This window comes from Buteo buteo, chromosome 1 (assembly GCF_964188355.1).
Source record: "Buteo buteo chromosome 1, bButBut1.hap1.1, whole genome shotgun sequence".
Lineage (NCBI taxonomy): Eukaryota > Metazoa > Chordata > Aves > Accipitriformes > Accipitridae > Buteo > Buteo buteo.
The window spans coordinates 6205027-6226559 of record NC_134171.1 but is presented as its reverse complement, the minus strand read 5'-3'; the positions used below and the strand labels follow the sequence as shown (position 1 = coordinate 6226559).

Sequence of the window (21533 nt, the reverse complement as noted above, 5' to 3'; positions counted from 1 at the left end):
GCAGGGAGGGGTCATCTGTAGAAATCACCTGATCAGTGGAAAAATAAAGCAAATAAGGTTTACATAAACATTCATATTCAAGAGCAGCCTTGTGATCTTGAGAAACAAAGGCATGCAGATTTTGGAAAACACCTTTTAAAAACAAAAGATGCCAGTGCCAAAGTTGCAGTTGTAACCTTGTTAGAGTATCTTGTTAAAACATTCAGCACAGAAAAGTAATATCATAAAATGTTTTTGTAATATATAATTTCAGAAATGCATAATAATTTTGATGACAACTTTTAGACTGTGCAGCTGTTACTTTGCATTAATAAATCTTCTCTAAGGTTTCTTCCTGCACGTGGTCCAGATACCTGTGAGTAGTCTGGAGGCCCACGCTCACCTCCAGCAATATGAGATATTCCATACATAAATAAGAATGAACAGCAAAGGTTCTTTTTACAAGCAGTTTTCCAAATACACAAAAGCCAAACCAGCTCCTGTACTACTATTTCAGCACACAGAGCCCAAGCCCGGCAAACCTAGCCATCAACAGACTTCAAGTCGGATCCTGAAGAAATTCTACTGGCCATCAGTCAGCTGAATTCATATAGCATGATCAAACTAGATGTGTGCCACTGGCAGCTAGACGCCCACTTGCAAGTTCAGACTTTCAGATACCCTTGCTGGAATCCACAACCGCAATGGCTTTGTAACGCAGCATGCTCCAAGGGCTGCAGACCACCCCATCGGTTTGTGAAGACAGGAGGCAGCGGCGCAAACTGCCCAGGAATCACTGCTGAGCAAGGAAGACTCTCAGTGGGTAACTCTGCAAGCTCTGGGGACAGCATGACACACGTCACCTTAAGTGTTTCCCTTGTCCTGAAGCTCTTGCTCCAGGGCCTGAGGAGGAAATTTTCCACTAGCAAACAACAGGCAAAACGTTGGCCTTTTCTGGGAACCACACGCCCAAATTCCCAACACGCGTGAAGCTCACTCAGCAACACGCACTTGTATACTCCCAAGATAGGGGTCAAATCAGGTCATGGCTTGTGTGCCTTCAAAAATTCCCCGACAGCGGGGCACTGTCTGCTTGTCTGTTAAAACCTCGGTCCCCATAAGCTGCAGAGGACAGACGAGACTGTTTTGGTCATTTCTGCTGATCAGCTGCCCATGCTCCCAACCTTGAGGGTGCCTACAGGAACAGCACGACCTGCCTGACATTGGGAAAGAAAGGCTGAGAAAAGACACAACTGCTGCTGGTGAACACATCAGGAAAGGGAGCACAGGCAGCAGAAAGAGCTATTGCATTGAGGACAACGCCAGAGTACGAGCAGATGGGGTTAAACTGACCATAAGTAAGTGCAAGCCAGACATATAGGCTACTCATCATCACAAACGTGGTATTTCACAACAGAAACTGAGAAGAGAGGGGGAAAAAAAAAATCACCTTCTTTTAAGATGAATCTATCTATAAATGGGACTACATGACATAGTGCTGACAAGGGACTGCACCTGATTACCACAAAGGTCGTCTTTTACTAAAATAGCTTTGTTTGAAGAATGGGGCAGGTATGCAAATGTGCATACTTGCAGGTGCCCACATACACATGTAACAAAAGGCATTTGTGTCCACTTGCACTGACATCTTTTAAAAGAGCAGTTTAGCCAGAGGCTTTAGAAGGACATTAATAATAACAGCTCCTATACGAGTTATGCAGCTCATTCTCTAGTACATCAGTAGCAGCAAAGGGACTTTCCTTGAAAGTACTAGCAACGAGCATCGGCATGCAGCTCAGGTAAAGGAATGACATCACCCTGTATCTCAAAAGCATTACCTCATCTCCTAATCCAAGGAGTGAGTCACCCAGGCAGTCAGCTGCAAATCTCTTGGCACAGAAAATGTAGGTTACCACGATGCACTTACACATTCCTCTGATCTGTCAATGTAAATAGCTATTTGTTCAGCTTCACTGGTCAGCAATATGGCACATAATTGTTAAGTGGCTTGTCTTTCAGAAGTAACACTTAAAAAAAACCCCCACATTAACTATTGAGCCCTAAATGAGACGCTGCTCTTTTGCTCATTAAGAGTTTGAAGCTGAAGTTCTCCATTGGTTCGGCGCAGGGTGCCGCAGCCCTATCAGCAGCGCTGGCTGCTCAATCTCCAGGCCGACGGGTGAGGTAATGCAGTTTCTAAAAAGCCTTCACAAAAAAGCAAAAAAGCATAACGATCCGAAATGGCATACGCTACCAGGGAATTTGCTGTCTAGACTCTTTACTGGAAAGGAGGGCACTGCACACGAGGTTCCACGGCAGGTTGATCGGTGCAGGAAGAAAGCTGCTGATTTGTAGCAGTGGAGAAAAGAAAAAAAGAAAGAAAGAAAATATCGTGTAAACAGAGATCAAAACAAGCTGAAGTACTAAAGCTTCCATGAGCTGTTTAACAGTAAGTGTGACATTCATTTCCCATGCCTAACACTCTTTATCACAAGCAGCAAAAATCAAGCCTGCTCACATGCAGGCACATCTGAGACAAGTCTGGTGCCAAAACAGTCAATATTATCATTTTCAGATGGGCTGGACTTTCCAATAACTCTGAGGAAATAACTAAGCACAGGTAAAATCTTTTCCTTGGAACAGGAAATGTTATGTCTTTCTGTTTTTCTAACACTTCAGCTTGTGCTTTTCAAACCTTACTCTTACCATAAACTGCAAGAGCTTAATTCCAGTTACTAATTAACTAAGACTAACATATATAATCTTAAACGTTACTGGTAACAATTTTTTTTCCTCTACAGTTATCTCTACAATAGATCACTGTAACAAAAAGGATCAAAGCCAACATCAGGCATGTTCTTAAGAAAGCTACTTCTCAGCAAGAACTATGTCTTTTAAGCCCCTCTAAAATTAATCTAGGTAACATATTAAAAGCCACATGCAGCAGCTTCACTCTAAAGTGTAGAAACAAGAGTCTACACAAACAAATACGGGCAAGAGAAAGCAATCATTATATGTTCCACTTTTTTTTTTTTAATTCATAGGTGTACAGTAATAGAGGTATCCATACTATAAATGTTTACAGTATTTTCAGGAGAGATATATATCTCTCTAAACACACACACACACACTGGGCAAGGTCTTGAGATGTCCCTAGTTCAGGCTGATCTGGAACTGATTTATTGTCTGCTCTTTTTTGGTATGCATGCAGGGAGGTATCACTGGTTTATGACCTCCTTCCAGTATAAGAGGTTATTTCTCCTCTTCAGCTTGGATTTCAAGATGTCAATTCATCTGTTTTCCCTTTACCTACCTGCAGAAATCCTGAAGCACAGGGCACTACAAGGATGACAGCATGCTGTTCCCAACAGGCAAACCCTAATCAAACAGGAGTACACTGGGATGAAGGGGCCAGCTAGAGTCTAAGGAGATATTTTTCTTCAAACTTTCTGCAAGGTGCACAACATCACCGCTTCCTTAAGAAGAGAACAAAGACCCAGGCACTAGTACAATCTTTTGAAAAACAAAGGCTGTTGAGCTAAGCTACTCCACTGCCTAAAGCACTGGTAAAAGAGCAAAGTATTCTTCAGAGCATACAGTGCTGTTTAACCAGCCAAGGAAGAAGAAAATTGACTGCAAAGGGGAGTCCATGATTTACATCAGTAAAATGACCTTCTTCGACATGTTCAAGGGCAATGAGGAAGCTGAAGCAGGAAATACCAACAGACAGGTGGTTGTTTTGTCTAGAAAAACTTTCCTTCTTGTGAATGCCATCACTTCTGATCTCAGCACTACACTTGTTTACAAAGCGCGTACCTGTTCCTGACCACCTCCTGTTTCTGTTAACCAGCGTCAGTACCCAGACCACCTCCGAGACCAGGACCATGAGAAAGGCTGCATTTGGACATCTGACGAATCAGTATTTTATGGAGCAGTTTATGGAGGCAGGATTACGTGGCCTTCCTCCTCTGAAGAGGTAAGAGCCAGCCTGTGCCAGAGCGGCACATCAGAGAACCCATGGAAATAGGTTTCATCCCAGCTGGGGTGCGACAGACCCAAAGGGCACACCAGCTCTGCACAGCCACAGGGGGTGGATGTTTCTCAGACCTCGCGATGACTTTTGCCATCAGGCCGTACAGCTCACCCAGAAACAGTTCACGGGATCACCCAAGTGACCAAACCTGGTCCCCTGCTCCTGCCCACATTAAGACCCGTATGACAAGTTTGTATCTATTACGGTCTTTCTTCTCCTTCCACTAACCCTCGTACTCCACAAGCTGGTAGTTTCTATTTCATTTTTTGTTGGTTAGAGAAGACTGCACCAAGTCATAAACAACTTTCACAGCCCTGTATTTTGCGTATGATAAGTACACGAAGTGATGCTGTAATCCTGTGCTGGATGAGTACTAAAGAACTTGTTTGAATACTCCTTTTTCTCTCTCCTCAAAGCAACACCTGCAACGTCCTTCCAATAACTTCATTAAATTACTACAGTTGGTATCTCTGTCATGATTCTACACTTCAGATCTTAAAATCTGATCAGGTGTAAGCTACCAGGGTCCTGACAAAACTGCCTTTTACACAAACAGTGCAGAAAGCAACAGATGACAGCAGCACAGTAGCTTGAGAATTATACTCTCCTTTCCAGTGTCAGGGGTACAGCATCGTGTTCATCTTGAGTTCGCCATTAAAAGAATTAATCCTACTCTGGCCTCTGCCCTCCCTTGAGCAGCCACGCAGGGAAACGGAGGAACCTCGGTGTGTTAACCAGACCACCCCACCTTCAAAAGAGATCAGGGCCCCAGTACTGTTTGCTGTGCAATCAAACAGACCCTTCTTCTGAAGGCTAGAAAACTAAAACACCACTGTTACTTTAATCATAGTCAAACAAGACTTGGGATTTTGACTACAGAGATGCCAGCCTGCTTTGCTGCCATGGTAACAGACTTTTAAAAACTGCTCTCCTTAATAATAATAATAAAAAAAAAAGGCACGGTGCTTTAAGAAAGACTTTATTTTGACACTATTCCATCCCCCTCTAACATGGCAAGTTTTATTAACAAGAAAAGACTGCAACAGTCTTCTGGAACTTAAGAGCAGTCCTTTATGAGACAAACCAGAGCTGCTGCTACTGAGCCCATCACTGAGCTCCTTAAAACTAATAGCACATTAGAAAGAAGATCAGTGAAGAAAATTAAAATTACCCAAAAACTTGCCTCTACAGGAACAGGCCCTACACAGAAGCTCATTAGCCACCATGTCAAAATCAGTACCGTTCCAGTAGTGGGATGTTTGAAGATGGTGTTTTAACTCCACCACCACTTCCACCCACCCCGCTCCAACCTCTCTTGCAGAGTACCCGCGCTCCTAGAGCAGCAACTAGGAGCTAAGCAACATGCTTCTCTTCAGAAGCGGGGAGAACAGGCAATAGCAGAAGCCCATGTCACTTCGGGATTTAAGCTGATCTCTGCCGGACCTCGCGTGTTTCTTCCCCTGGCCCTGCCTGGACAGGGTGTTTTTTTAGATAAGGACACAGAGTCCACGTGTCTTGAAAAATTAAGTCACAGAGCAACTCCTATGGAAAAAGAGAGCCCAATACAGGAGGAGAACAGAACATGGCAAATGCACCATCTCCTCTTTCAAGGATGCAAAAAAGTAGAGTGCATGAAACATGCAGTGACTCTGACAGATAGATTAATAGTTACCTGCGTATGGAGGACAAAGTCTAGAAGAAATTCGGAAATGAGATGTCAGTGGCCGTGCTGCTAGAAGAATGATTTGCTAAACTAAAATGCTTAGCACTTTCTGTAAAAGAAATTGCCTGTTTCAAAAGATATAAGCTGGAAGTTCAAAAAGGCTTTAGGGCAGAGTAAATCACTTTGTTGTGTATTGGGCAGCTGAGCTCCAAATATCCAAGTTATCCATTCCCTGTGCTGAAATAGGTATTTGTCTAGGCATTACTAGATTTGATCCATTTTAATATCTGTAAACACTAGAACTGCTTAACAGCCAATACAAAACATTCAGTGTACCGTATGTAATTAAATTACAAGCTACTATACAGATAACTAAACATCAGAGACAGTGAGCTGATGGTAAACGTCCTTTCCAAGATTTGCAGCACTTTGACCATGTCTGTGAGCAGAAGAAAGCTGGTGACAAACACTAGCCCAGAGTGACTCTGAGAAACTTTCCTGGCTTTGTTCGAGGCAGAGCGTCACTCGTGAGGAGTGGGGTTGAGAGCTCTGATATCATACAAGCCACAAGATCTCATTCTGTAGCTTCCCACGTGTCTCGTAACGGAAGCTGTCATGCCCCCAAACATCCTTATAGCACGAGTGAGAGGACACGTCAGCACTTTATCAGAGCTTTATCAGTGCTAACTACATCAAGTGTCAGCAAGAAAGCCACCAAGCTGCAGTTATAGGAAGTCTTTTGTTTTTTCAACTGAACAAGACATTGGAGTAAGATGACTGAAGATGTGCAGTTTCGACAGATACATAAGACCACTTGTCTAAGCAACAGCCCTACTTGTCACCTTGACAAAAATCATGATGCTGTATCATACTAACCACTAACTCAGCTTGGGCGTCCATCAGCAATTCCCCTTCTCCACACGTGTACCACTTCACATTAAAAAGTTTGGTTGCATTTCCTAGAAAAGCACAACTTCTGGCTATCCAAATATTTTAAAACAATTAGTCTTTTGCTGATGACCTTTTTGTCCACTACACATCAATAGAAGTTTATTTTCAGGAGATTTATAAATTACATTTTTTAGTTTCACCAAGAAAGCAGCAAAGGTCTGTACTCAGAAATCCACAGGTCTCTCTACCAATTCTCCCAAGCCTGTCACCTCTTTATGCCCATGAACACTGTGCATGTTTCCAGCAACAGAAATGGAAAGAACCGCTTGTGCCACCAGGAATCATAATATATCGATGTAGTTAAAGAGCAGTCACATCTATTCTCTTCTTGCAAAACACAGGCTCCACTCCCCTTGATAGCCCTAATAAGCCTTCTCTGCCTCAATTGCAATTAGAATTTATCTTCCTTTGAAGTACAATTCTGGACACTCACTTCTTATTCATTATGAGCTTTTCCAGGAGCATTTAAGACACTAATATCTCTCTCTCCCCACAGGCAGCACAGGATCACATTTCCTTCCCCTGCAGAGGAATCGAGATGGCAGCTGATAACCTGTCATGGGATCTCTTAGTACACAGTATTCTCAGTTTTAAACTGGTTACCTCCAACCTTCAACAAAATTGTTGTTATCAATCCCCACATCTAGTATTTCATTTAGTACAATTTAATTCCAGTTCTATTACCGAAAACCTGTATGATAGAGAACTGGATAATGCTCTAGTCCTCCTCTATAGGAGTGATACCTTCAGCTATCAAAGCATCTGGTATCTGGTGGTCCTACATCTGTCTCAGTAGTACACAAAAATAAGGATCAGCTACAGAACACAAAGAACTCCACTAGAATACTTTTCCAGGCAACTAAAATTATACCACCATACCTGCAAGGAAATAGAGTTTCCCCAGATTAGTCACCTCAATAACAAGTCCACTGGTTTACACTCTGCCTGCTTGAACAGAGTGGCAATTTGGAGCTTTACATCTGGTCACAACATATTAGAGCTGGAAAGTAATTTTACAGCATTAACAGAAATTTTTTAAATTTTATTCTTCATTTTGTTGAGTAAAACTTCGATTTAGAAAGTTTTGTACACACTCAAAGGCTTAAGAGAACTAACTTGTTATTCTCTATGTATGGAAGTCTGACCCTATTGCACAGCATTTGCTCCTGCAAGCAGCCTGTACATTGCACAAAGACTCTTCGAAGTGCTAGGCGGGAAAGATTGCTTCTGTTGCTGTTGTGCCTCATGCCAAATGTTTCAAGATGCACAAATACATTAAAAGTTAAGATTAACACTAGTGAGCTAGACAGAGCCAGTTGTTTTTAAGCAGAATCCTGAGAGAAAGCCATTTGCTCAAAATGTTTGTGTAGTTTGAAACAGATCTCCTTTTTGTTTGTCCAGTGACTGTTAGCAGAGTCAGAACAGACTTATACAGGTTTAACAGAAATTGATAATATTCAGCACTGTACTCAACAGCTGCTATAATAACCTTTTAAGTGAAAATACTCAAACAAGTTTGACTGACAGTCTTAAGTATTCCCCACCCATGCCCAAAACAAACATATCTCAGCTTCTCATTGGATGATATTTACAGGCAGTGACTTAACTGAAAAATAACTAAAGTAGAAAGCCATGGACCAAACAAAAACCTCATTTTTATCCAGGCTAATAAAATGCTGCTGCAGGGGTGCCCTAAGTGGTGGGTATGATTGTCCTAAACCTGATGTCACAAGATTCAAAGAGACTGTTAAATTATTTACTCTCCCCTAACCTCTGGGAGGGCACATAAAAGAATCCAGAAACCACGATTTAAGCCCCTCAGAAGGCGTTTTGACCTCTTGTCTTGCCCTGACCTTCTTCAGTGTGTGTTTTGCAATATCTTCTACACCACAGCGTAAGAGGCCAAAGGATGAGAGCTACTGAATTTCTTCCTGCATTCCCACAGCAACCCAGGACAGCTTTTGGCTCTTCTTGGGCTTGACTAGGTACAGAGATTACCTTTTCCAATGCACGGGGAAGTGCAGGCAGTCAGTACCTTAAAGTGACTCCCAGGTGCCTGGAACTTAGTATTTCTTTTGGGGAACCAAAGCACTGAAAATTTGAACATGTTTATAATGCAGATAAAGGGAAGGAAAAAAAAGAAAAAAAAGATACATTCATACTGTACATTAAATCCTGTCACTAGTAGAGCCTTGGCGATTTCAAAAATCCTCTCTCAACTCACTGCTCTAAGCATCAGTCTATCCTCTCCAAAGGGCAAAAAAGGAACAATCTGCTAAAGATATGTATGGGTTCACTTTGCCTACAATGCAATTAGTTTTCAGCTGACTTCAGTATAAAACTTCGCATCTCCACATTTCTCTGGAGGAAAAAAATATAATACTAGGCTATTCCACAAAAACATGCCATTTTTATGTCCAAAAAAGATCACACAGATGTCTAAGTTTGTAGAAAAGTTTATTTTATGTGGCTATCACAATAAAAAATGGTAAGAATTTAAAACATATACAATGCAATTCAAAGACACTGAGACCCTTTAGAGGGATAGGAATGTTGACAGATTTTGTGACACAGCATAAGCCAAGTATTTCATTTTTCCAGGATACAGTGGTATGTTTACTATGACCGCTCTAAATGTCAGCCTTGTGGACTGAAACTCATTTTGTCTCATGATCCCCAGTCTCTCAAATAAGGAAATAAGATGCTTACTTAGGGATTAGTCTGTAACAGCCAAATCATGAGCCAATACAGTTACTTTTATCGAGTACATCCCAGTGTAGCATCTGGTCAGAGCACTGAAACTACTACAACTGGAGCTGCCCTGTCAGGCTGAACTCCCTCCAGCGTTCCTGACAGTGCAAAGAAAAATTGCGTCACAGTCATCAATGTATTTTTAAGCTGTTAGTCTCACATCATCACCACCAAGTCTCCCACTTATTCTCCCCTTTCCCATCAAACATCAGCTACCAGCTTTTTCACAGGAGTATCTCTACCATTTATCCAGCCCACGGTAGGCTTTTTTTTTTCTGTCTCTGTCTCTTCTCCAGCCTCCCACTGTCCCATCAGTCATGCTAGCCACCATTGGCCAGTCTTTTGAATATATAGGCAAGCTCACGCTTTCATTTCTCTCATTAATAGATTCTCATAAAAGAAAGATGCAGAAGCCCATTAAGTAATTTAGTATAAAAGTGTGAAGGTAAAAGAACGCATCACCCGCATTAGTAAATGACAACAGTCTCATAATGATGGGCTATGAACCATTTCCACTGCTTGAGGGGCAGTTCTCTATTTTCACTATGATTAAGCATCATTATTTTAAAAGGCTGATTCTCCCAAAAGTATTCTCTTTTGTCTAAGTACAGACAATACATTCATTACAAAGCTAAATTTTAAAGAGTAAATTAAAGTGTTTTCATTAAAAGTAAGCTCCCTTTTAGAAAAGTTGAAATTCAATGACCTTACCCTGAACTTCAACAGGCAATCTTTATGTGCAAGTAACAAGAAATCTTGGAGTTGTAAACATACAGCTTTTATAGAGAAGGGCTTTTCATTTTAACACAATGGACAGGGAAACAAAGTTTTTAAATTCTTATGCGCAAGACCAAAATGCAAAGACATACCTTTTCAGCATTGGCACCCTGACCATGATTGTTTATGTTGGAGTTTAGAGCCAAGGAATGAATTTTACCATTTTAGTTACCCAGACACACAATCAGTAGTTCAGCAGCCTTTCCTTTCTAATTGATCCGTTCACATGACAAATGATGAACATCTCACTTGTCAGTGTCTTAAGCAGTAGTTTCAAGATCTGAAGTGTTTGACAGAGCTGCTGGAACATTTGAAATTTTACTACCTCGCTTTCCTAATTAACACATGAGCTCCAGACAGCCAAGTTCACATTTTACAGTTAGGCAAACGAAGTAACTACAGTTCTATTAAACACCGAAAGTTTGAAGATCTAATGTCTTTTCTTAAAAGACACTTGGAAATTAAATTGATGCTTTCGCACCAGGACCTGGAACTACAGTTCATTGCACTCTCACCCAAGATAGCTAAAAAAAACCTCATCAAAACAATTGAGACACAGCAGCACACACTTTCCTCACTCTGAAAGAACACAAACCTTTTAACACTGCAAGTGTAACGCAAAAAGTTTCTCATCTGCCATTTCTTGCAAGATGTATGTTAACAGCTTACATAATGATATTGTTCTATGATGAAGATAATACTGTGGTTGAAAGCACAGAGACCTTTTTCACCTCAAAATGTTGGAAGAGGAAGAAAAAGCCTCAATAGTTAGTTAGAGAGGGTAAAAAACTCAACAATGCCACATGCCCAAATTAGAAAGGAAATACTGTAGAGTGGGGAGATGACAGACTCTGAGATTTCAATAAATTTAATATTTTGACCCAAACCAAAATTGTCCCAACAATTTTAATGAGGCCAATTACTCACTCAAGTAGTGTCTAGATTCACTGCATGAAGTCTTCCAGCTGATACTGACAGCAGATTAAACATTTAAATATTTATTTTAAACATTTAAATATTTAAATGTTTAAGTGTAGCTTATTTGGAGTATTCGTCACTTTTGTTTCTTGTTAAATTCTGTCTTATCTTAACAGCATTTGTTTACATGACAGTAAGTCTATATTCATAACACTTAACGGCTTCTAAAAGGCCAGAATGAAGTTTTACTTCCAAAATTAGTTCTCTCACAGGCTCTGCATCTTAACTGCCAAAATCCATCAGTGTCTTTGGCCACAGAAATGAAACAATTTGAAAATCCATCTGAAAACTTTCTATATGCATAACAAACGCTCTTTAAAAGTGTATTCTTATGACACCCACTACCTGCTAACTTGTAGCCACAAAAGGGAATTAAATATTGCACAGATAAACTACAATTTCTGTTGTCTAAGCACCAACCTTTAGTTTCTACAGTCATACCACATTGGAAAAAGATCAAAACTCTGGACAGATCAGTTGAGCGACAAAAATCTAGATTTGCAAAACCACTTCTATAGTATTAAATGCTTGCATTCTTGAAATCTTTTAAAACCTGGGCTTATGTGTTAATTTGTAGTGAAAAAGGAAGTTTATATTTGCACAGATTTCAAATGTGTGTTTTATAACCAGTGGTTCTATTTTCACTGTGGTCATCAGAAACTATTTGCAGCAACAGATAACAGACCAATTTTTTTAAGTATCTAGCACTGAAAACATTTGTGAAAGACCACAGTTTATAACTGATACCTTCCTCTTTACAGTTTTTGTATTCTTTTCAATTCTACTCTAGAACATATTTTTTTGGGGAAGTTCTTCTTTCCTACAGTGTTTTTTCTTAAACACAAAAATACCTCTGAACAACTCTCAGAAAGTTGCATCCATAAATAAAATTCTCTCTCAGAAACAAAGGAACATGAGTTAACACTCACATTACTTTTGCAATCCAAGATACCTATTACTAGCTCTCATACTTACACTACCACAGCAACAGACCAAATCTTTCCTTAGACTTCTTTATACCAAAACTGAGGTCATGTAAACAGACAGCAGCAAAGAACCACAAGCAGGAAGCATATACAGTCCTAATACCTCTGAATTCAACTTTCATTCTCCAATGCTCGTCATGCAAAAGCATGATATAGGACTGGTCATCAAATCCAACGATCCACAACAGAGAAGGACCGTGCACTTTGTCATCACCACAAAGTACCTCTTAGTTGGTATATTTATTCCTCCTAATCCTAGGAGAGAATGACTCACGGTTCTCACTTTTTCAGTGCAGAAAAAAAAAAAAAAAAAAGGCAAAAAACTTCCTTCTAATTTCTAGCCTAAGTTTATTCAAACTGATGGTGGAAATAGCACCAAACAAGAAATTTAATTCTTTAGATTTCCTTCTTACAGTTCATCAGCAAGAAGTGATGCAAGCCTCTACCACTCAGTACTTCAGGGTGACCTTCAGCACTATTTCATTGCTAACACATTCTATTTCATAGGCAGCCTGCTTATCTGGGATAAAAAACCCCAATTCTTTCTTCATTAAGTCACAAGGACTTTTGCTTTTCTTAAGAGGGGGAAAAAGACACAGCCACTACTTGCCAAAACACACTCTAGTAATACAAAGCAGATGATCCTTTCATTTGCTTCAAATTACAAGTAACTTGTTTTCAATCAGCAATTACATACAATTCCCAAACTCAGTTACATCATCTAGTTTGATAGTTATCACATACGTCAATTGCAAGACTAAAATGCTGACAAGCTCTAGTTTGAAATGGCAACATGATGTAAGCACTCCAAATGAAAGTTTGAGAATAGCTGTTAAACTTTATCCATACTAACTTTGCTGCGTTATTTAACATCTATCAAATACGGAGAAAGCTGCCTTCATTTTATTAGAGAAAATTCTGTTTTTAAAGACTTAGTCAGGAAAAAGCTTTAGCCTTACCTCTGGTTTACTGAGACTGGATGACACAAGAGAACCTGATCCCACATCCAGATCCCACTGTTTTCTCCCACTGTTTTCTGGATCCAGTGCGGCAATTCGTCCATCCAAAGTGCTGATAATTACTAGAGATCTGCAAGTTGGAAGCATTCACAGTCAAAACTACAGCCGTATGGAGTTTATCTACTAGCTGCTTTCTATATTTAATGGAGTGCAACTCCAACTTTAAAGTTAAGTCTATATAGTCCGCAAAAGAGCAATTTAACTTGGTAGCTCTACCTAGACCAACAAGAGAGAGTAGAAAAGTTGAAGTCTTTGGCTGGATGTCATATACCAATTTACATGTTATAAGACACTTTCAGAGTTCAGTTTCAGGGGAAAATAGTTGACTTTTTGCTCCCACATGCAGGTGTTACCACTACAACACTGAATGAAATTATTTTCTTTTGAGATATTTACACAAAGAGTATAGATCCTATTTCTCCAGTCCCTTCCACACTGATCTTCAATATGTCCTTTCAAAACAACCTAAACCCAAAACTATTAACCCAGCAAAGCAGTACATAAGAAATATTAAGTCGCAACTAAGTTTTCAGTACCTCTGGAGGAAACACGGAAATCCTGGAGATTTGTCAAGTCTTAGAATAAAACAAGTCTCGCCTAAAGCATACACAGGACACCAGAAACAACCTCCAATGTCTGCGGACAACAAAGCAAGCAAACTGCCTTATGCAGCTTAGGCTTTAAGTAGCCTATCTGTCTGGGGATACATGGTAATGGCAGGCTAGCTGTTAATTTCTGCAGTGCCTGAAGCTCATCGTTTTTAGTAAATCTTGTTTCTTACACAGCAGTACAATTAGAATAAGCTTTTCTGGTTGGGCTAGAACTCAAGCACTAAAATAAAAAACAAGCAAAAAAAAAAACCAAACCAAAAAACTGAACAACACATCAGAGACAAAACACTGACAAGGCATTTTTGAAGGGCCTTTTTTCCTTGACGATTGATTGTTTCACTCTGACCTGAAAAAGCTGGGATGTGTTGGCAGTTTTTGCTTGCAGCAGGCTCACCAATCTTCAAAGGCTGTGGGAGTAAAGCTTGATCACTTTATACACTGCTTGTACTGAGGGGGGCTGGATCTAGTGACCCAGAAAGACCTTTATAGACATTGTTTTCAATGAGAATAAGGAACTGTGCAAATAAACCTGATGGGTAGATTAACTATTTTGGGGGGGGGGGGGAGGGGAGGGTGTGAAAGAGCGGCGCAGTGAGGTAGTGCACACACAGACATGTATATGAATCATTACTTTAAACAGTAAGGGACACTAGATTGTTGTGTAGCACTGAAGCCAAATACATTCACTTGTCCAAAGCCACCAGTGTAGTAAGCTGAAGTAGGGAGGAAATGATGGGGGCTATTGTTTTTCTTTGAAGAGGAAAAAAGTAGAATCATGATAAAAACATGTTCAAGGATACTGGCTTATTACATCACCTATAACAAAGGTCATGTAAAACACTGCCGTTTTACACATAAAAGTAACCCACACATTTTACAGGACCTTATACTGTACTACAGCACTACATTGTTAAAGAGAAAATTAAATACACCTTTCACCTGTACCAAAAATAATATAGCAGCTCCTACTTCTGAAGGTGGCCAAGCACCAGATTCCTCCAAAAGCTTAGTTTAAGAAACTGTTAGAAAAATACCAATTGTGCAAATATTTGAACAGTAGGATACATGAGGTTTTATAAGCTGAGTACATACAATTATTCCAACTGTACAGAAACCAAGACTGGGTTAATAATAAACTGGATTGCAGGAGACTGTTCTCAAGCACCGTAAACAAGTGCTCACACACTAAAGTCCTTGGACACACATTTAACAGAATCTGTTTGCTTTATGGTAAAATAATTTATCTGAAGTCCTCTAGCACTGCACAAAAATATTATTCCAAGTGGGTCTATTTAAATTTTATGTTGATCCAGCTGACAACTAGGTTATAAAAGAGGCAGAAATGTAGCTAGAATGGATGGAATTTTGGCAGTAACACTGTAGAGAAGAAAAATCCTAAAATCATACTGTGAAATGTTTCCTTCCCATCTACCCCCATTGTTTTCCTTTATCTAATTCCTCCTGCTTGACTTCTCCCTCAAGTACCAGATGTTTTATGCCTTTGTATCTTACCTTTGCGCATCTTTCCCCACAAGATGCAAACCTCAACCTTCCCCAAGAGTTCTCATTATTAAAGGCTCACCACTGCCACCCAGATGGTAGTTTTGGAATTTGTACCTCCATCATGACCTGCGGTCACCCAAATCATGGTGTAACCACACTTACGTTTTAAGTTTAGCTGATTAGGGAAGGGAGGGGGGACGGACGAAACATGCCTTCAAAGAGAACCTTTGTACCAATAGCACACACTCTGAGAAACTGGTTTAACCAACTGCTTCTCCATACCCTAAAAATCCTGACTTTTCTTGGGTGCAATGGTACTCTTTATTAGTGCCCTTGGCCACCAGCTCTGTAACGGACTTCGTTTCACAAACTCCACCTACTAAGCAAACACTTTGGTGAGACATAGGAACAGGACCAGCTTGGCTGTGCCTAAATCTTGCATGTGGCTACCTTTAGAACTGGAACTAGGCGCAAGCAAAGCATACATTTCTCTCTGCTTTTTTAATGAGTGACTGACTCATTTTGAACTAAACAATCATGCTTCCGGTCCCATCTTCATGTTGCTCTTCAACAATAATCCTGCGTGTCAGAAGAAAACTTCTAAAAATCCTTATTCTTGTAATAAATTCCTTGTGTTACTTAACTCTATTTTTCTATAAATTAAAATCTTAATACCTGTCCTCCCCATCTCTGACCGACTCCAGTGAGTTAAAATCCTGTCACTTAAACTCTAATTGGTATAAGACCTGCAATTTGTCTACATGTGCCCTAGACCCGTGCTAGTGTTACACATTCTCACTATCAGATTTTCCTTTTTTCAAGCTTCCTCCCTTTCTCTGTGAGATTCCACTGCTTGCAGCTTTGCATACCGAGAGTATGAAGTAGTAACAAGAGATCTTCCCATCTTTCAGGTAGTCTAATCAAGCACTAGATTAACACGTTCTGATAAAAGTAATTTAGGCAACTACTTCAAGAAACTATTTCGGAGCTTAAAAACAGGCAGGCAACTTGCTCTTTGTCACCCCACAGTGCTGTCATAAGTTTACTGTAGCACATTATGCCCAATCCTTACAGTGAATTCTTATAAACACCAGTAGAATATGGCCACGATTCAAGAATAAAGAGCTGTCCTTTCAACCATCTCTTTGCAAGTCTTTGCTGTCTGAAGAGGTTAGAGGTACCTGCAACTTCATTACATTAAACTGAAATAGCGATATTCTGGGTGCATCTTTGGGATACCTAACTGACAAGTTGCAAGGAAAAGGAATTCCTGTGTTAGCTTCTATTTCGGTTAAACCTGATAAACTCTGTTATTCTCTGCAAAGCGATACCTTATCACTGGCTTTAGCAACACTACCTCCTGACTGGGGTAAAGCTTAAAGACTACCTTGACCAAAGAAGTCAGCTTCCAACAACATAGAAGTTTTCCAAGAACACTACCAAACTAGACCTCAATTCTGCATACCATCCCACACAAAACACAAAATATTACCCAACTTAAGGTCGAAGGTAAAAAGGTCAAAAGTCACAACTATAACGCCAAGGAAGTGAGGAAGATAGAGACAAACAGCACCCAGGCTGCAAATTCTTGAAACAGCAAGACATTTGTTGAAAGTAAATCACTGGCTATATACTAAGGAGTGAATCACATCCCACAGATATAGAGAAGGAAAAAACCCCACCAACGCAAAACCAGAACTGCAATAGTCTCTATAAGCCTGGACCAGAAGAAAAAAAGATACAGAAAGGAATCACTCCAAACTCGGCAATTACTTAAATCCCAGGATCCATCAACCAGGCACCTGAACAACGAACATCAGTAAAATGAAGACGACACTTACGCATTTCACCTTGCCTTTAGCTGCTGCTCCAGAACATATCATGAACCAAGTGATGGAAAAGAAAATCCCTTCTGGGCCCTTACAGATGGCCTGCAGAAGGACTAAAGCAAGGGGCCAGTACAACATAGTGCATACAAAGGTATCTGTAATCACAGCAGCTGGCAGAGGCTAAGCTAATACTATATAGCCACGATTTTATTTGCACTTTGTCAATATGAAAGAAGACACATCTGGACATACTTCCCCCACCCCGACCACGTACAAACAGCCTCTACAGTTAAATGAAAATGTTTTCTTACCATTTCCTATCCTCTTTCACTCACAGACACAAGCTTGTTATTGAAGTGCAGTTATCATGTTCCCCCTTGAAACTATGCAAAATACCTACTACAAGCTTCCACATACATTGACAAAAGGCCAGTCCTGGGCCTTAAACCCATTGTTTATATCCCATCATGAACACAGCCCACTTTTTGAGATCAGGTGGTCTAAGCACAGCTCTGTTCTACTTTACAGAAGTGAAGGTATCTGATTTACCTACGAACAGAAGAAAAGGGCTAAGATTGCAAGGGAAGATGTAAACAGGATAGGGGATGAACACTTATTTAGCTCATCTACACCCTTTCACTACAGAAAAACTTTGTATTTATTCAAATAAGTTGGTTTTGTTCGAAAAACAAAGCAGAACTTACCATCAACATTTACCACTACTGCTGTTTCAATTAAAAACCCAAAACCCTAATAACCTCAACCCTCAAAAACCATTTGGGACATTGCAAATACGGTTGTTTGTCAAACTTGAACTCTAAACAGCTATTCCAATTTCAAAACCTGCATGTTTGTATGTAAAGAACATGGTAATTCACTAACCCTCACATTTTCTTCCAGGAAATTAAAAAAATCCTCAAACCCAAGATGATTACATTCATTTGCCTACAGCAAAAACAGCTGAGGTTTGGGTTTTGTTGGGTTTTTTTCAGATTACACTGACCTGTTATATTATATGGATATTTTATTGCTGAAGAACAATTAGCTGAGGTGAATAGAGATCTCGCACATACAGATGAAAAAAATAAAAAAATGCAAGCAAATACTATGGCCAGGCAGCCATTCTATTTTATTTGATGACAGCAAATCTATTCCTATGCACTAATCAATTAGAGAACAGCTACATCTAATCTCAGGCTTAAATTACTAAATTGAACATCTTTAGTTTATTTTACTTAGTTCTAGTAGTCAAACAGAAAATTCATTTTTAAATATTTTCAGGGCTAAATAAAGGAAGGTCTTATTGAAAACTGAATACAGTAGAATTGTAATAAACTAGGTAGGATTTTGATGATCTGATACACAAAAGAACGATCCTGTTGCTAATACGTGAATAGATTTTCCTGAAAGAGGTTGCCAAGTTATCAGCCGGTTTCTTGCTCTAAGTGAATGCTCAGGTAAACTAGCAAAAAGCTTTGGGCTTTTCAATTTTAGAACAGGTCCTCAAATATAGTAGGCACTTAGTCATGCGCTTCTTCCTTTAAACTCTGGCTGTGGCTTATCACCTCATCTTTCTCAGCCAATTCAGAGACTGGAAACAGCTCAGTAACATTTCTGCACTTGAGTCATTCATTAAAATCTTCCTTTTGCCAGAGCTCCTTGCCACATGCGGTTATTCCCCCTCGTTATATTCTGAAACTTGTTCGGCAATTTGTCTTGCGTGTTTGGCTTCCCTGCAAGCCTACACCAGTGTCTGCGTTTAACAGACAATTAAGTAAACAGGAGAACTGCGTTTTCTTTAAAAGAAAGAGAAATGATGACAGAAAGGGGTATGATGCTCTGAACAACTGTGAGTTGCAGGTGTTGGGAAGAGTTTAGAGTACAGATGCAGTGCTTTTGGGTCTCCTTCCTGCAGGCACAGCACCGGCACCCGGTAACAAGTCAAGGAAGGGATCGAGACTTGATATTACCAGGGTAAGCAGACTGGCCAGATGTCACATAGCGTGACATCCGCCAGCTTATTTGTCTAAGAATTAAGGCACCCTTTTTTCTTACCAACAGCCACAGAAAACCCCAAGTACCTTAGCGATGGCGAGGTCCTGACATGCCACAGCCTCTCCCTCGGCCCTCAGTCCAGCCCGTCCATCACTGCAGCGCTACGTCCACCCGCATCACGAGATTCATCTCTTCCCCCCCCTTCCCCTCTCCTCCCACCCTCCGATACTTCCCTGCGCGTCCCTACACTCAGCCCCACGCACGACCTCCCAGCACCCTCACTTCTCCGTGCCCCCCCCCAAACAACCCACAGCCCAACTCTCCCACCTCTCTCCCCACTCCAACCCTTCTGACCCGACCAAGTGCTATTCCCCCCCCCCCCGCAGCGCAACCCCACTCCTGCACGACCCCCTTCCCCACAACACGACCCCCTGGACCCCCCCCCCAGCCCCGGACCCTGCCTCCTTCTCCCCTGAGGCACTGACCCCCCCCGAGCACCCCCAAACCGGGCGCTAACCCCCCCCCAACATCTCCACGCACTGACCCCCCCTGCCCAGAGGGACGAACGCCTCACAGCAGCCCCAGTCACCGACCCCCCCCACCCCCAGCACTCCCAGTTCACCGACCCTCATCCCAGTTCCCCCCCCCCCCGCCCACCTGCCGCCGGTCCGGGCCTCTCCGCTCTCCTCAGGCTCCTGCTCGCCGGGCGCCGCCGGGGCCACACCGGCCTCATCGTCCTCCACCGTCACGTCAGCCGAACCTGCCGGCAAAGCGGCGGGAGCGGCGGCCGCCCCCAACCCAAAAACGGCCTCCACGGCCGCGGCATCGCCCACCGGCGCCGGCGGCGGCTCCGGGCCGCCCGCCGCCACTCCGAACAGCACCAGCAAAGCGAAGGCGGCCAGAGCGCTGCGGCACCGCGGCCCCCGCATGGAGGGGCCCCGCCTCGCCCGCCGCCAACCAGCCGTTAGGACATGAACGCTGCCTCCGCTGCCGACCCCGCCGCCGCCGCCGCCACAGAATGGGCGCCCGCCGCAGCCCGCCCCGCCCCGCCCGGCGCCCCGCCCCGCCCCGCTTCGCCCGCCACGTACCGGCACTCCGCGCGCGACCCGCCCCTCCACACCGCCGCCCAGCCCCCTTCGCGGCGGGGAGGGAGCCCATTGGTCCGGCGCCACGCCGCTCCGCCCGACGCTTCCCTTTGATTGGCGCGGCCGGCGGCGAGGGAGGGAGGGTGGGAGCGGTGTTTGTCAACACGGCCGCCGGGCCAATCGGAGTCACGCCGCTCTCTCCCCCCTCCCCTCTCCCCGCTGCTCCGACCAGTCGAAAGCGCATGATTCACCGACCTGCTCTGGGATTGGCGGAGCCGCCGCGCCACACGTGCTGCTGACTGGAGCGACGGGCGGTGCGGCCCCGCCCCTTCCCGGCCGGCCCTCCGCCGGGCTGGAGACGTGGCTGTTCCCCCGTGTCGGCAGGGCGGGGCCAGCGGCGCGCACCACCCGGCGCGCGGGACGGGGGTGGGTGGGTAAAGCCCCCCTTCGGGGGCGGAATGGACTCGTCGGGCGGGAAGGGCGGAGGGCGCCCGGCCCTGCCGTGTCCCCCCGGGCGGGCTGAGGGAACGGCGGCACCGGCGAGGGTCCGCATAGCTTGCTCGATACCCACACTAACACATAGAGGCTCCGCTGAGGTGCCCGTAGCCGTCATCCCCTTCCCGAGGTCGGCGGTTTAGATTGCCTCAGGCGCCTTGTCCGGCCGAGGGCCCTGTCTCCTTCAGGAAAGGGCATGGCGGGATCAACCGCTCCCCTCAGGAGCTCGTTCCCCCGTTAATGGCTGCCCCGGCTGGCCTGGCTCTGGCAGACGAGCTTGGCTGGGTCGGTACGCACCTGACACAAGGTGGTGACCGGTAGGCCGAAGATCGGCTGCCCCATCTTGTTGGCCAAGCGTTGCCACAGCCTCACCGGCCATCTGTGGTACATTCAACTCATGTTTCCTTCATGTATTCACGGATTTTGATGATCCAGCAGGTGACACCTCTGCATCCTTCAGGGACGGTTTTTCCACCCCTGCCAGCAGTTACCATTCTCTCCTTTGCTCTGGAGAGCAGGAGGGGCGGCTCCCTCAGCTCCCATCTCCGAGGCAGGCTGTTGCCCACACCAACTCCATGCCCATGGCCTGCGATCGACCATGCCATGACTTGTGCTGCTACCGTGAGTCTTTTTGTGTCAGTGTTGATCCCTGTAGTGGTAGGTATGTAGTTACGAAGCCACACCTTTTATCATCTAGGTAACAAAGCAAATTAGTTACAAACTCTTCAATTCTGGCATCTCCCCCAGCCCTTAAATTATAGTTCTCTGTCCCTCCCCTTTTCCTTTTTTTTTCCCCCAGCATCCCATTTCAGAATATGGAGATTAGGGTGCTGTGTTCATCTGTATCCAGGGCTAGAAAAGGCTCTAGTATATCCCTA

General features: G+C 43.1%; 1 protein-coding gene across 3 annotated transcripts in view; it reads right to left on the bottom strand.

Annotated features, from left to right (window-relative positions):
* Positions 1–20986, bottom strand: part of EIF2AK3 (eukaryotic translation initiation factor 2 alpha kinase 3) — a 45548-nt gene extending 24562 nt beyond the window's left edge. Inside the window, exons 1-2 of one of the 3 annotated variants that reach the window (XM_075048707.1) lie at positions 20953–20986; positions 13078–13207 (exon numbers count right to left, since the gene is read on the bottom strand). Coding sequence is in view for 1 of the 3 variants with exons in the window: in XM_075048544.1 (XP_074904645.1) it covers positions 13078–13207; positions 19733–20004 (402 nt within the window). In the remaining 2 variants the exon portion in view is untranslated. Of the gene's footprint in view, positions 1–13077; positions 13208–19732; positions 20099–20163; positions 20188–20952 lie in introns of those variants that run through there. The other 2 variants (XM_075048632.1, XM_075048544.1) reach the window with 2 other exon arrangements.
* Positions 20987–21533: the final 547 nt, after the last annotated feature.